The sequence below is a fragment of the Camellia sinensis genome, chromosome 10 (genome assembly GCF_055761805.1).
Source record: "Camellia sinensis isolate YWXY chromosome 10, ASM5576180v1, whole genome shotgun sequence".
In the NCBI taxonomy this organism is placed as follows: domain Eukaryota; kingdom Viridiplantae; phylum Streptophyta; class Magnoliopsida; order Ericales; family Theaceae; genus Camellia; species Camellia sinensis.
In genome coordinates this window covers 64,243,361-64,260,531 of record NC_138970.1, presented here as the reverse complement: position 1 = coordinate 64,260,531, position 17,171 = coordinate 64,243,361, and the positions used below count along the sequence as shown (strand labels likewise).

General features: G+C 34.6%; 1 protein-coding gene across 11 annotated transcripts; it reads left to right on the top strand.

The window, feature by feature from the left end:
- Positions 1-2,710: 2,710 nt before the first annotated feature.
- LOC114277664 (uncharacterized) lies at positions 2,711-15,075 on the top strand. Of its 11 annotated transcripts, none has more exons than XM_082891535.1 (5): positions 2,711-2,862; positions 3,121-4,637; positions 6,926-6,988; positions 11,147-11,356; positions 14,604-15,075. In XM_082891535.1, the coding sequence occupies exons 1-2, from the start codon at positions 2,784-2,786 to the stop codon at positions 4,617-4,619; spliced, it is 1,578 nt and encodes a 525-aa protein (XP_082747661.1). In that variant the 5' UTR covers positions 2,711-2,783; the 3' UTR covers positions 4,620-4,637; positions 6,926-6,988; positions 11,147-11,356; positions 14,604-15,075. The 11 variants fall into 11 exon arrangements, 10 of the variants coding, with proteins under 10 accessions (XP_082747661.1, XP_028075379.2, XP_028075380.2 ...); XM_028219578.2 differs by adding an exon at positions 4,899-5,003 and having other exon boundaries at positions 2,711-4,637; XM_028219579.2 differs by having other exon boundaries at positions 2,711-4,637.
- The last annotated feature ends 2,096 nt before the right edge of the window (positions 15,076-17,171 follow it).

Sequence of the window (17,171 nt, the reverse complement as noted above, 5' to 3'; positions counted from 1 at the left end):
AAGAATAAAGCACTTCCGCTCGAGCGCGAAAACCAGTCCGCTCGAGCGTAGATTTCCCCCTCATAGAACTTATATCCAGAAAGTACTACCCGCTCGAGCACCAACAAACCCACTCGAGCGCTACCGCTCGAGCGTAAACAAACTCGCTCGAGCGTAAAAATCACATTTGCAGAAGTTTTGCAGGAACATGAAATACTGGACGTGTGCAATCCCCGCTCGAGCGCAAGAAGACCCGTTCGAGTGGATCGCTTAAAAACTAGACAACAAGGAATTGAAACCAAGGCCTAACTAGCCTGTAACAACCCTGCTCAAAACATCCTAAAACTCAATCAAGTGGAAATAAAGGACGACAACAAGATAGATACCACTACCAACTTCATGGAACCGAGTCCGGAATACAACAAAACAGTTAAGGGACAACCGGGATCGCTATAGATCTTGGAACACAATAAGAGATGGTGTTGACCCTTACAGCAGAAGAATGCAAGAAATAGAAGGCAGTGTCAACCCTCAAACAAATTTCTTAAGTTTGTAAAGAACTTTTCAATGTAAACAAGTGTGAACGAACAATCTTAAAAAGTTTAAATCGAATTATACTCCTCCAAAACCAAAATACAACAACTCCAAGGACTCCCAAAATGAAAATAAAGGAATTAAATACACTCTCCAATAGTTTAAAGAACACAAGTGCTACAGGTCTGTATATAAACCTTAGTTTTTGGTTTGCCAGTTTCTGAATGGTCTTGGACATGTATAATCTTTTATGTTCTGTTGGGTGTGAGTCATTATATAAGTGAAAAGTTTTTGTTATGCCATATACGCACAGCTCATTGGACAAAATTTATTAGTCTACTTCCGTTTCTGGCCCCTTATTATTAAATATGATTTGATTTTAGGCTGAGGTCGTAAGTAATCTTATGATTACTGGTCGGTTATGATCCTAACCTATAGGGGCGGGTTCAAGTCATGACAATTATTATGGGATTGTATATGATTCATGGTTATTGAGCTTGGGCTTTAGACATTTTTTTAAAAATATATTTATGTTGAGTTTAATGACTAAAATTTTCTTTTTATTTCCATTTTACTTGATGAAAATATGCAAGGGCACTCAGATGATAAATCCAATTTTGAATCGTAAGTCCAAGTATTGGAACAATTTGTCCATAAGAACAAGCTCATGTAAAATGACCACACTACCCCTGTATGTATATACATGCTATACAGCGGAGAACTCAAACCCTTTGCTCTCCGTCTTTCTCAAACCTTCTACTCTTTCTCTCTCTCTCTCTCTCTCACTCTCTCTCTCTCTCTCTTTCTCCCCCCTCTGTCGTCGCTTACCATCGCTGCTGCTGACCACACCACCTATCACCTTGTCTCTGGTTCTGCTTCTCTCTACCAGATCTACACCAAAACACAACCAAATCCTCTCTCTTCTCTCTCTCTCTCTCTCTGTTGTTGTTTCCCCTCTCTCTTTTCTTGACCAACTCACTACCGTTCGAACCATCGCTGCCGTTATAGCTAAAGAAAACTAGAGTCATAATCGTCGACAATGGTTTAGCCAAGAAAGGGCTTGAATTCGAGATCGGCGAATCGTTCTTCCACTATGAAAGTTTCACAGGCCGTGACCTCGACGTTCTCGCGGCAACACTCTACAATAAATCGAAAGGCAAACTCAAAATCCTGAACGCAATGTACAATTGCAGAGTTAGATCTCTACGGTACTTAGTGGAGACAGAGACAAACTCTATGTTGGCCAATAATGCGCACAATGAATACAAGAGGATTATATATATATTATTGAATATATATGCATTATATATATATATATATATATATTACATTTGAGCTCGAATTTGTGATGTTGTTGTTATTGTTGATGATGATGAAAAAATCTGAGATTTTTTTTTTTCTTGACGATGGTGGCGATAAAACAGATTGCAATAGATGGAGGGCGAGAGAGAAAAGAAAGATTTAGTTAAATAGACAGACTTTTGTTTGACTTGGTATTTCAACAAGTAGAAAAAAAAATTGAATATAAATTTTTTCAACAGATAAAGAAAGAGAAAAGAGAGATAAGAAGAGAAACAGATAGAGAGAGAAAAGAGAGACACAAACAGAAAGAGAGTTTAAAATGGTATAAATTTAAACAAATAGAAAAAATAAATTATAAAAATTCAACATATAGGTTAAAAAAGTTCAACAGATAAATTTTTTTTTTTGAACAGATAGATAAAAAATTGAATAAATAGAAAAAAATTTGAACAGATAGTTAACGAAAAGTCAACAGATAAATTGAGGGTAAATTGAAAACAAAATGTCTTCCAAAATCAAAGAAATGACTTCTCACCAAACTATTTGACAAATGGTAGATCTCTCACTAATAAAAAAATCCACTGGATCCAACAACTTATACCCTTCTTACTTTGGATTTTTCAACAATTTTCTCAATATACAAATCATTTAGATTAAAAATAAATTATGGAATTATGAATTTAATTGATAAAACTAAAACATAACATTTATTTTATTATAAAAGTCAAATTTATTATTTTTTATTAATTTTCTCCAATTTTGTTTGGAAAAAATGCAAATTAATGTATGCTTTCAAAGGCAATTTCAAATTAAAAATAAAAGGTATCAATTTTAATAATTAAAGATACACATTTTTTTGAAGAATTTATAAATATTCTGTCTACAACTCCTCTCTCTCTCTCTCTCACACACACACACACACACACACACACAGTCTCTCCCTCTCACTCCCACACAGCTTGAAGAAGATGTCAAGAAGAGTATCTGCTCCTTCCATTATTGGACGAAGAGGAAGAAGAAGAATTGCTGATCATAATTGTCAAAAAGGTACAATATTTCCCTCTCTAATTAATCATCCCTCTTCATTCTTATTTCCTCTGTTTCGTTCTCTCTCTACTACCCGAAGCCCTAGTTCTCCTCCTGTTCGATGCAATGATCTTCAAGACGCTGTAAATTCGTTCAATGGCATGATCCAAATGCGACCTTTGCCCCCCATTTCTCAATGCACTAAAGCTTTACGACCTATTTTGAAAATGGGTCATTACGACATCGCACTTCGTCTTATTGGGAAATTGCATTTTCTAGGCATTCAGGTCGATATCTACACCTTCAGCATTGCTATTAACTGTTATTGCCGCCTGAATCAAGTCGATTTTGGATTCTCTCTTTTGGGTACCCTCTTCAAACGTGGTTATACACCCAATGTAACTACCTTCAACACTTTGTTAAATGGACTTATTTTGGACGATAAAACCCCTGAAGCTGTAGAGTTATTTAAGAAATTAATGAGAACGAGAGAAATTGAACCCGACGTGGTTATGTATGGAACCATTGTTAATGGGCTCTGCAGAACGGGGAACACTATTAGGGCTGTTAGTTTGCTTAGGATAACGGAAGAGGGAAGCTGTAAACCTGACACTGTAGTGTATAACACGATCATTGATAGTCTTTGCAAGGATAGAATGGTGGATGATGCTACGAAACTCTTTTCTAAAATGCATGAAAAGGGTATTTTCCCAGATGTTGTCACTTATACTTCTTTGATTCATGGCCTATGTAATTTTGGCCAGTGGAAGGAGGCTACTGAAATGTTCAGAGAAATGTTGGATAGTGGTATTGCTCCAAATGTTCTTACGTATAGTGTGTTGTTGGATGCATGCACTAAGGAAGGGAAGATGAAAGAGGCAGAGGGGGTACTTGAAGTCATGACACAAAGAGGTGTGGATCCTGATGTAGTCACATACAATGCTCTAATGGATGGATATTGTTTTCAAGGCCAAATGGATGAAGCAATCAGAGTGTTCAATACCATGGTGGATAGGGGCCTTCACCCTGATGATTTTAGCTATACCATTCTAATCAATGGATATTGCAAGAAAATGAAAATAGATGAGGCCATGCATCTTTTTCGAGCGTTGCCTCGAAGGGGGTTGAAACCTAACAATGGAACTTTCAACGCTATGTTATGGGGTTTGTTTCAAACAGGTAGATGTGGAGCTGCTCAAAAACTTTTCAATGATATGCAAGCTGTAGGCGTAAATCCAAATTCTCAAACTTATGGTATCTTATTGGATGGGTTGTGCAAAAATGGGCATATTTCTGAAGCATTGTCATTATTCCACATGATGGAAAGGAATGGTTTAGATCTTAATGTTGTTATGTACAATATTCTCATTGATGCATTCTGCAAGGATAAAAAGCTTGATACTGCAAGGGCTCTTTTCAATAGCCTTGCTTCCAAGGGATTAGATCCTAATGTTAAGACATACACTATGATGATACAAGGCCTTTGTGAAGAAGGCCTACTAAATGAAGCTACAAAGTTGTTTGTTAAAATGGAACATAATGGTTGTTTTCCAAATGATGTCACTTACAACACTATTATCCGAGGATTTATTGGACAACACAAGTGCTATGAGGCATTAATACTTGTTGAGGAAATGGTTCAAAGGGTTTCGGTAGATGCATCCAATTCTTCCTTGATTGTAGATATATTGTCAACTAAAGGACAAGATCCTACTCTCCGAGAAGTGATAAAGAAGTTCATGCCAAAAGATAGCCATGGAATGCATGATATTGAGTAAATTTCTTTAGCTATGCAGGTAAAGCTACACACATATTAAATTATATATTATTAAGTGAAGCTCTTTTTTTTTTTTCTTTTTTTTTTGGTGTGTGTGTTATGGATTGACATGGGCCTATGCATCTCCATCAACTATTTTGGACTTGTTGCTACGTGACTTCGCAGCATGTTTTCATAATTTCTATTTATTTATATCTTGTGTATAATGCCTCCTAATTCTCTCTCTCTCTCTCTCTCTCTCTCTCTCTCTGTGACAATTTTGATTCCCTTCCTTTGAAAGTCCATATCGCCACAGTACCAAGCAACTTCATTCACAAGAAGTGGTGCTGACATAATTCAATGGCAAGAGCAAATACTTGTTGAATTGACAATTGTTCCTTTTATTGTAAGCTATTCAAAAATTATATATTTTCTTTATATTATTTTTTTGTTATTTATTAGTACACTATATATTCTTGTGTTGACTAAAATGACTATCAAAAGTTCATACATGGTTTGCTCCAATTGAAGGTCATGTACTGGTAGTTGACTTGATCAAGTATTGAAATATTTCTTATGCTAGAAAGAAAACATGCATCATTTGGTTTACCGGTGATTTCACTGTTGGGATTAAGTATGGCTCTTCTCTTACACTAGGATGAACGTGTGGAAGGATTTGACTTTTGAAAACATTGGTTAAAATTAAGTGGATAGAGAATGATCATGTAGACTTGGTTTCATTTGAAGTAGTTTATGTCTTTTGGCTCTTGAGTCTATCACAATTATCTATATAATAAAGCATCTAGCTTTTTGAAAATGTACTACAGTTTTGTCCTAGATGTCACTTTGAATGGTTAGGATTAACACAATCTAATGGTCTAAAAACGTCTAAAAAACAAATTGTTTTTTCATGGTTGAGATTGTTTGTTTGGCATACATCCTACAGTGGAGGATACATTTCTCCTTTTGTTTCTTCTTCCAGCCCATCCCTTTCTGTCCAGCTCTCTCATTTGAATGTCAAATTTCAAACACACCTTCTCTGATGCAGGACAATTAGGGATGGCAGCAAATTTAGACTTTTGGGGCTGATTTTAATTGGATTTTATGGCTGCAATTGCAATAAGAATATAGAGAACAAGTATGGTTTGTTTAGGGTAATAAATAGGTAAAAGTTTAAGCATGAAAAGATGGGATTTTAGGAATGTTTAGGGGCTGTTATGAGGCTGTGAACAGTAACTCGTGAATAGTAAACTAAAATAGAAAAGAAGAAGAAAGGAGGAGAAGAAGATAGATCTAGGAATCACTCCTAAAATTCTTTAGGTATCACACCTAGGATTTGATTGCATCACACAACCCATAAAGAAGCTTCAAAGCTCTCAACTTTTTATAAAATATCAACTCTATTGAATTATAAGCATTACATGACTTTATATAGAATTAAGAGATTTCCTAAACTAACTATAACCAAAAAAGGAAACTATTATAATATCTTTTACTTCTAAAACTAATTTTAGACTAAATAAGAAATATAAATAAAGCCCAATTAAATAACTTGACCCACAAGACGACCCATGAGCGACCCCTACAGCCCATGACAACAATAATGCAAATTACCAAAATACCCTTGACCTAAAAAACCTACAAAACATAAAAATAATCATCAAATAATAATCTAATAATACTAGAAACATAATTATATAAAATTCCTATTAGTTTCTCTATGAAATCATGCCAATGTCTAAATATCATTGCTCCTTTGAATTTAGTCTTCCTTGACCTTCTTATACTGTGCATCATTCCCTCAGTCTCACTCTCTGCTTCTCTCACACACTTCTTCCTCCATTCTCTTTTATGGTTCAATAATCAGTAGGTTTTGGATTAGACCCAGTTCGTTCTTCGCTTTCAAACCCTCCAATGTCTTACCCATTTCACTCTGTGATTGCTTTCAACAACCAACCACATGTCAACAACCACTCGAATCCACTTATTCGAAGCCCCAAATTTTCAATCTACCACTGCTAATCAACCACCACGAATCTCATCACACCCAAAACCCATCATTTTTCTTGCCGGAGCACCACCTTGCTCCGCCACCATAGGCTAAAACGCACCACCATAGATTTCTTACAATTTTGTAGAATCCCTTGGTTCTTTGATTCGTATAATGGTGAAGCTGGGTCAAGATAGAGGTCACAAATTGAAATCAAAGTTTGAATTCAAGGTCATAGTTTTGGATTTCTTCTGAATTATTTTATGATATTTAATTTTTTTTTTTTGCTGCAGGTCACTGATTTTTGGGTTTTTGATATCATTGTTTGTACTTTGTAGGTATAAAAACCTATCATTGTTTGATTCTTTTAGCTTAGGTCATAGAGGAGCAACATCCATCGAGTAAGCACACCTGGTTTTCATGCTATTTATTGATTCTTTTGCTCATTCTTTCCTGTTTTTGCATCCATTCACCTAGCTATGTTTACTGGGTCTATGAGAATATCTTTGGCACATTTTTGTTAGATAGTGGATACTGACATATGTGGGGTTATTATTTTGGTTACTAATTCTTTGTTATTTGGTTATTGTTCAATTAAGGGATTTTACTCTTTCCTCTCTCTTTTTTAGTTATTTATTTATTTATTTATTCTAGGTTATTGTTCATGGTACTTAAGGTCTACAACTAGATGGTGTTGATGGTACTTGAAGTTTTTTTTTAGAGCTATTGTGTCCATTGATGGCATTGATTGCTTTTCTTTTTAGTTTTAATTATATATATATTTTTTGTGAGTTTTGGGATAATTCTATTAGATTGAGAATTTTGGGTATACTATTAGATTGCAAAGTATCTATCTCCTTGTTTGATCAACACAAATCCTGTTTCATTGTGTTTTTTGGGGTTTGCCATGATGCTATCAGATTGCAAGTTTTGGGTTTGCAATTTATCTTCTTGCTTTTTCTAGTAGATTGCTATACATTGTACATCAATTTTGGTTGCTAATTACCAATGACCCTTACTAATGGCAAACTTTTTTGGGTTGAAGTCGGATAAATATTGCGATTAAGCTTTTTTCCTTTTCATTGTTATGAACGTTGTAGAGATCTGTTTGTTTTTAGTATGATTTTGACTGTACGTTTGTGCATTTAATTTTTCTTTTGTCTATATGTATATGTGCCACAAAGGTTTAAGGTTTATAATTTTTTGATAGTTCTTTAAAGAAAACCAATAATTTGTAATTTTTTGTATACTATTTCTAACAATTGAAGTGAGTTAATATGCCTTCATTGTTGTGAATAGAGGTTCCTTAATTTTTGGTAAACTGCTGTGGAAACAATGCTTCAATTTGATGCTTTACTATAGCTTACTATATGAAACATTACCATTCAATAGTTCGGATTTAACTCAATGGGTTCAATCATGATGGAAAAAGGTCATAATGGAAAAAGGTCATAATGATCAACAACGCTCAATTGAATTGGTCATAATTTAAGAAAACAGTAAGAACCTTCCTAAAGTACTCTCAAATTAAAATCCTTTCTAAAGTATTTCATAAGTTTCAAATTAGGGAGATGCTATGTAAAAAAGTGCATATGGTATGTCTTTCATGACACTACTACAAAATTTTGTAACATAACTCATAAAATGGCACAACTTTTCTCCCCACAAAAGTATAACTTTCACTTTAGGGTGCACACCATAAATTCACTATGCGTAACTTTTACCACAAATCAACATAGCATAACTTTAAAAAGAAAAATCCTAACTTTCTTACGATGTGCCTTTTTTAGTAGTATACTTACTAGAATTTCCTTTCAAGTTATTATTATTAATTTTTATGAAAATGATTGTTTAAAAGATTGGTGGTTGATTAAGATGAAAACGTACTTCCAAAGGAAGAGAGTGGTAAGACTTCCTCAATCTGCAGAGTATGAACATCTACATTGTTGATGATGATGATGATGTATTGTGAGTCTATTAAGGTCGTCTATATTAGGATGATTAGCTTTGTGTGTCCATGAAAGCACCGTGTCTTTTATTCATGTTGCTGTGATTTAGTACCAAAGCTAGCCTCAATTGTATTTTTTATTTTTTTTTTTAATTTGGATTCCGTTAGTAATTGTTCTTCAAAAACTATTTTGCTTTTGGAATTCCCTTGCTTTTACTTTCATGCCTGATAACCTATAATTTTTTATCCTATTTTGAGGTTGATTCAATAATGTTCTTTTTTTGTTCTTGTTTTGGATTATATTGGTTTGATTCACTTTATTGGTTTGATTCATTTTATCAGGTTCATACCTTGCTATTCTATTGATAAAAAATAATTACAAATTAGTGATAAACTTTATAGATGCAGATGTGGCCCATAGGATTAAGGCGGGATGGTGTAAGTGGAGAAGTGCGTCTGGGGTATTGTGTGATAAACGAATACCCACTAGACTAAAAGGTAAGTTTTATAGAACGGCTATTAGACCAGCTATGTTGTATGGGACGGAGTGTTGGGCAACCAAGAAACATGTAGATAAGATGAGTGTGGCTGAGATGAGGATGCTAAGGTGGATGTGTGGTAAGACTAGACAGGACAGGATTAGGAATGAGTGTATTCGGGAATGGGTAGGAGTAGCACCGATAGAAGATAAGTTGAGAGAGAATCGTTTGAGATGGTTTGGTCATATTCAACGGAGACCAACAGAGGCAGTAGTGAAGAGATGCGATGCTGTAACGGTAGATGGAAGTGTTAGGGGACGGGGTAGGCCTAGATTAACGTTGACTAGCGTTATAAATAGAGATATGAATGTACTTAATTTGACTAATGAAATGGCCTTTGATAGGGCCGCGTGGAGAAGAAGGATTCATGTAGCCGACCCCATTTGATGGGACTTAAGGCTTGGTTTGGTTTGGTTTGGTTTGGTTAGTGATAAACTTTATAAATATTAAAAATTAAAATCATAAAAATTTTCACCTGTGTAATTTTTTTTTTTACAATTACACTGGGGTGTAATTGCCCCTTTTTGAAAGATGTTCAACAACCTTCAAAATGTTTACATCTCAGTTTTTTTAGTCCCAAGATGGTTCTTGAATTAAATTCTTATCAACTGGTATGGTTTTTGAAGCATTTTTATTTATTTTAATCTTTTAACAATTAAAGTACTAGTATGATTTTTAACAATTAAAACATTAGGATGATTCAAGATTGCAAATCACTTAATACTTCATAATATTAGTGTTGTTAATTGATCCAAGGGCACAGTATGGTGGTGGTGGATTTGATTTCCATGGATCTCATGTATTTTTAAATTGGTTTAAATGTGTTCGTAATTTCTAAGCTTATTCTTTTAATGGGATAAGTGAGAAATGAGTAGATAATATACTACTAATGATTATGTAAGATCTTAGATTTTAAATATTTGAACAGTCTCATCACTGATAAGTTGTGATTGTAAATCTGATAGCGGTTCATTGTTTACTCTGCCAGGACTTTATATTGCTTTTCCTGTTTAGTTCTGAAATACTCCATTACAACTTGAGGCAAATTGTTTTGAAGTTTGTTTTGACTTTTAATTTTTGTTGCCAATAGTCTGTTTGGATTTTCTCAAGAGTGACCCTTTTGTTTTATATGATAAAATTGATATTTTTAATGGTTTTTTTCTTTAACCTTCTATGAGGAATCAAATGTATTTTGATCATGAAAAAAGTGTGAATGTGATAATTGTTGGTAAATTGAGAGACACACTGGTGCTTTTTATCAAGAAGATTTATGTTGGAATTTTATTATGTTCAAGTCCTCTTAATTTATAGTTATTGGTTTTCCCGTTTCTCATAAGTATTTTGATGTTATTTTTCCTGTTATGATTTCGTTTAGCTGATTTTTTAAAACGAATTCAAGCGTTGGAGTGAGCTTGTTGCAAGTGATTGATCCGCATGTGAAAGTTGGGGTTGTGTTGCTTTTCTCTATGTGTGTTGATGGTGGTTGGTTGTTTCATTCTAAATTGGATGATTATTCTTCTTCTTATTCTTTTAAATAAGTTAGGATGATTATTCTTTGCTACCGAAATATTCAGTTACCATTTCTCGAAGGGATTGGAATTTGCTAAAGTGAAAGGCTTGCCCAGTTATGATACTAATTTAAAAACATTACTACATATGTCGTTTTGATGTGGATATCTTTCCTTACGTTGAACACAATAACATTTTTATTTCTAAAATTTGCTATTTAAATTTTAATTAAGAAGTTTGCGAAACCTTAATTTGCTATTTCAACTTCTTATATATGAAGTTTTAAATTGGAGTGAAATTGTTGTCATTTTGAATTGATTTATTTTAATTGAGTTCTCCAGTGTGTGGTACCAAAAAAAATTGTTGAAAGTGCCTTTAGGCACAGGTTATCCCGAATATCATTATAAAACAATTTTTTTTTTTTTTATTAATTTGAGCTTGAGTAGTATGCAGCATGCTTCGCAAACCTAAAGCTAAAGCTTTAAGTGAAAGCTCTTAAGGATCTGGTTCTGACTTATTGATCTTGTTTTAATTTGCACTCGTAATCTGATAATGGTGCACAGATTTTGTTACAGCAGTTGGGTGCTAATTTGGGAGATTAGTCGGATCCTTGATGGAGTTGTAAAGGCTGTATAATCTTGGACCAGGAACAATTTCTTGTTGAATCCAGAAATTTCTGAGGTATTTGCAGTTGTAGGAGCTTGGTCTTCGTTGTTTGTTTTTCCTACAAGCCAAGAGTCAAAGTTTAATTCAGCATCATTACATCCCAACAGGTTCTTCTATTCTCTTCTCCTTGAACAACATAATTTTGTTTCATCCTCAGTGATGTATTGGTATTACTAGTTGTACTACTAATACTACTAGAAGAGAGACACTTCTAATCCTAGATCATTGCTAGTGAAACCCAAATCTAGATTTAGTAATGTCAATGAGCTCGGTGATGCTTTGAGTTTCTTTAGTCAACGGTTTGTGTCAAACCTCCACCTCTGGTTATTCAAACTTAATCAACTATTAGTTGCTGTTGCCCAAATGAAACACTATCACTATGTACTTGGTGATGTTTATATTTATAACGATTTTGGTTTAGACCCGACCCGTTTATTGTTTTGGATCTGGGATTTCTTAACTTAAATGGTTGTTCTTACCCTTATACATCCTATTTTTGATTGAGTTTGGTTATTTGGATGTCATTGTTGCGTTTGGAACAAGTTGGGAGTCTGTTTTTCAAAATAGTCTTTGCCCAGATTTTGGTCAGTTTGCTCGAGTGGTTCGTTTGTCGATCGAGCGGTCTTTGAGAGCTCTCAGTACTCTTGCAGGCTTGCAAAAGTACTAGGAGGGTGATGTTTTTAGGTCAAATGGTCTTTCTTGCGCTCGAGCGAACTTTTGCAAGTCTAAACTATTAGGAGGGGTGCATTGTGCGCTCGAGCGGTTTTTATTGCGCTTGAGCCATGTCTTCGTTTGTGTCAGTATGCTCGAGCAGTAACTTTGTTCGCTCGAGCGATAACTTTGTTCGGTCAAGCGGTCTCACATATTATGCCTGGTCGCTCAAGTGGTGTTTTGGTCATTCGAGCGGTCTGCGTGTATTTCGGTTTGTAAAAGCAACTTTTTGGATTGCTTTTTCATAGCTCTCTCTAAATATTTAAAAAACCCTAAATCTAGACCTTTTCTCTCTAAAACTCATATTCAACCTCCAAATACTTTCAATCTATTAGTTTCTACACCCTAATCCGTTTGAGAAAAAGTTAGAGCTCACCTAAAGCTTGATTTTAATTGGAACAAAGTTGGTTTTTGGCTTTGTCGAGGTTTCTTCACTCTCTCGTCTTCTAGCTTTGAGGTAGGGATTCTCCACACTTTTGTATGGTTTTTAACATGGATATTTTCTTTTCTAAACAATATTGTGATCTGGGAATTTTTGAATAAACCTAGGGTTTTGGTTTTGGAATCAAAAGAGGGGTTTTCAAAATGATTTCTTGGAAATGATTGTGGGTTGTAAATGTGGTTGAGTTGTGATAAAATGGTAGATTTTTATCCTTAGAATGGATTTGTAAAGAAAAGGGGATTTTCCCTAAATTGTGAATATTTGATTTTGTAAAGAGAAAATGGAAATAATGTTGGGTTTTATGGAACTGGGATGATGATGATAGTGGTGGTGGAGTTGAATATGCATTATCACTCCCATCTTGGAATTTTGGAAAGTTTATCTTTATTAGAAATTATCTATCGGTTTAGAGATATCTGTTTTGGGCTATCGGTAGAGGATAGCTATGATTGTTGTAAAAATTGTATGAGAATTAGGAGAATTGAAACTAATTTCTCATCCATTTCCATTGAGTATTGTTGCATATCTAATACATTAAAAATGTATATCGTTTTGAGAAAAAGGATTGAATACCTTGGTGAATCTGCGTAAGGGGTGTGGTTGTGGTATTATTGTTGGCTTGTGTATCCCTGGTGAAAGTCCAGAAACCCACGCGATTAGATGCCGAGCCTTCCAGTTAGTACCGGTAAAAAATGGCAATTGGTAGTGCTTGTATAGCCTACTTGCAGACATGTACCTAGAGATTCTCAGTGCTTGTATCCACTGCTATGTTTTCTATTGTAAGGAAAATTATTTCAATAATTGTGAGATAAACGTGGCATTGCATGGTTTTGGAAAGAGATGTAAAATGCTTTGGGCACGAGCATTTACATATGCATTCACCTTGTGGCTTTGTTAAAACTCATACATTGTGTTAGAATATCTCTACTAGGTTTTGGCTTATCCAATGTGAAAAATCATTTTCAAGTGCCGATGATATGCCTCCGCCAAGGTAGTGGCTTGGGAGAACTTGGAGCCAAGAGCTTCTTTTGTTATTATTGTACTTATTTTGTACAAGCCTAGGACTTTATTTTTATTGAGTTTAAATTAACTTTTGTTGTAACCAAGCATCGTCTTAGAAAGTTGTAGTCAATAAGGCATTACTTTATTTGTTTAACTTTTATTTTTGATATTGCTTACTTGTGACACATGTTATAGATTCAAGGTTAGGACTCATGAATGTATAAATGCATGTGTTACTCTTTTGTACCTTTGAAGTATATGAATGGAAGGACTTCACTCTCGGAATATGTTGTTAAATAATTATTACTCTTGTTTTATTGTCATTATTTTTGGGGCGTTACAATATTTGATTGGCTCACGTCGGCTTGTGGAGAACACACAAACTAGATTTGAAGTGCGCTTTGATGAAATGAATTTTTTCATAGACTGTAATGTCTAAAGCCTTGCTTTGATAATGTTGATGAAAGAGAATGAAAAACTGTGGTGGCATTGTCCTTAGACTAGGTATCACACAAGAATGCAAGAGAAAAGATGCGGTTGGGTGTAGAATCAATGCTTTGAAATGCACAAAACCTCCTGTATTGGTAAAGTATGAATGGAGTCGTTCATATCCTTTTGTAAACAATCACAACCATTCAAAATAGGTGCAACCCATTGAAGGGTTATGCTTTTTCCACTGACAAGACAACCGTTTGGATTGATCACTTCCCAAACCTACCCTATATCTCATGTGTGAAATAATCACCAATAAACCATTTTAAGAGTCCTCTTGTTTTATTATAGTTTAATGGATATCTTGTGAATTCATTCTATGTCCATTTTGGCTTTCCCCTTGTCCTTAACAGTGCATTCATCTAGAACAATAGAACACCATTATGGTAGTCAATTTTTATTATTTGGATGACCCTTGTGCTCATAAACATGTAAGCTGTCCATAGATCTTAATGATTGTTAGTTTCTAAGTTCTATCCCTGGGAGATCGGAATATTAGAGCTTTGGCAATGCTTTGAATTTACCCAAGTAGATTTTACATTATGGTGTTATGGAGTTGCAAGCCTATAGAAACTTGCAGCTTTGAAGAACTCCAAGCATACAAGGAAAAAGATTAGGATAAAGAAAAAAAGGAAAAAGGAAACAAACAATTAATAAGAATAAAGTTGGTGTATCTGGAAAATTGATTTCGCTCTCTTTATGTGCAGGTTAAGAAGAGAGAACAAATGTTAAGAAAAGCAAAGGTTGCTGTCCTGATACACCGTGAAAAGAAGCTAATTGCCCAGACATAGCTACAAGAAAGCTTAAAAGCATTTTCGGGAACAAAGTTGTACAAGCAACTCAAGTCTAATGCTGACAAAGCTCAGACCAGTTTTACTTCCAGTAGCTGAGAAACAGCATTTAGCAACAGAGTTCCATACCTGGAAAGTTTACTTGTCTTGTTGTGGAATACCATAAAGTTGCACACAAATTTTTATGTAAATCTGAATTCCGAGTTGGCTCATTTACATGGATGTTTAGGTTTCCAAAGCTTGTTAATACAGTGGCTATTTGATGTTTACACTGTAATGTGGTGGTTCAACGAGCCTATATTTGAAACTGTCTTTTGAGCCAATCTTTTTTAACAAATTTCGAGACTACTATATATTATTCATCTTGTTCTTCATTGCTCTTAAACAAGGTGCCATATGTACCATACACAAGTTACGATCAAAATTGGTGTTGGTTATGAACTATTGTGGCATTAGGCAATGGGCCGTTGTGGTGGTGCTGGGCTACCAAATTGTCAAATTAAAGTTGGTTAGAACTTCTCGTATTTTGTTATGTACTCATCGTGGTAAATTAAGTTACAATCACACTGATTCTTTGTTAAGATGGAGGTTTATTTTTAGGCTGGTGTTCACTTGGTTTTCTTGCGTGTTTTTCTTGTATTGTTTATGCTGTTTGTCAGTAGGTTTGGGTCAATCATGTTTTCCTCCTTTTGGATTGAATGTTTAATAAAGTGTTCTTTTCACCTTCCTTCTATAAAATGTTATTCTTATCTTGCTGCTGAAAGAAAAATCATGATAATGAACTACTTACAATTGCCATGGCTAATTCTAATTTCAAGCTCAAATAATTGGTTGAAATTCATCTATGACTTGATGATTATGCATTGACTTGAACCATGGGCATAGGCCACCATGCAATGCACGATGCCCCGTAACTAGTATATATATATATTTTTATCTATTTTGTGCATGTAAGGACAGGTGAAACCAATGTTGATAAAACATTTATGACAATGTCCTTCAACTGTTTTGTCTTGTAAAGAAATAGGAGAACAAGGTTGGATACTAAACTAATTGACCATCAATCAGAGGGTGTGTGGAGGTATCCCATCCTTTTGATCACACATCATAATTTGAAGGGCCTGTGAAATATACTTGGCAGCAAACTCAGCGTGAGGTTGAATTCCTAGGTAGACCAAACTTATATCTTTTGCATTGGCTTTGATTCTATATGTTACTATTTTCCTTGGCTAAACAAGATGTACATGGTATTCTGAAGAATCTTTGTACAACTGAAGTTTTTAACCAATCTGTTTATTGGGCATAGCGTTAAATGTTTCTCTTTGTATATCATTGTAGCAAATTATGATCTCAAATGCTTGTTGGAGATTCTCTCTCTTATTTTTTATGAGTGATGACTGATGGAGTTATTGAATATTATATAAGAATTTTCTTTTAAGAATTTATTGTCAATTTGATAATTAAACTGGTAATGGAAGTTTTTATGTCTGGTGGAGGAGAATAAAGAACTCATAATTTTTATTTTTGGGGATGTGGGGTTGATGGAAGCAAATTGTTTGTCCAACTTACATTGTGTTTGGATAATAGATTTTGTCACACCCCGACTTTTATTACACAAGTTCATTACCAAATCCTTTATATTAATACCATTTTAAATCATTCCATCCATCTAGGAATATAAACAAAGAAATAAATCATAACATTCTCTCACGACAATGATGACGATATATAAATAAGACATGGTATAATGTCCCGAGGCTTACATTGGATAACAATAAGGAAAAGGGATTTAACCTTATACAATATATGGCACGTAGCCAACAAATAAAAAGGCCCCGTGGCCAAACATAACAAAAGACTTCAAGTCTTGAACAATCTTCCAGTCATGTACTTGAAAAAGTTATCAACACGTGGGATAAGCATTAAGCCCAGTAGAGATCCCAAAGATCCTAACCAATCACACCATATAACTAGAAATGATCATGCATGCACCACGCTATACCATATAAGTAAGATGACAATTAATCTTTAAAAGTATACTCGTATAAATATGTTTTTCCCAAAAAGTTCTTCTTGACACATCACAGTATAAAAATCATTTCTTCTCTTTTACATTCTCATTTTTACTTCCAAAAGAAAACATTTCAAAATCCCATTCTTCCTTTGATAAAACTTTCCACGTTAACATAAAAGAATCTCACTCAAACATCTATTCTGAAAACACAACCCCCACAAGTCATAACCAAACCCCACATTTTAATACACTTTACGCTTCCACACACCAATACATCTACTATTTTCCTTGGCCATAGGCCTAAGGGCAAAAGACACAAAAACCAATAACACGTATATCCAAAAATAAATAACCGAGAGTAATACATAATACCAATTCTATCTCCACCGACATATAGCACGGATGGCAGATTACACAATGCAATTAACACATAACACTTTACCGGCCTCACCCGGAAGGGGGTGTCCCTC

What these genes read in the sequence shown, in the direction of transcription:
- LOC114277664 (XM_028219584.2), top strand. Translation starts at nt 2,784, where the DNA reads ATGTCAAGAAGAGTATCTGCTCCTTCCATTATTGGACGAAGAGGAAGA.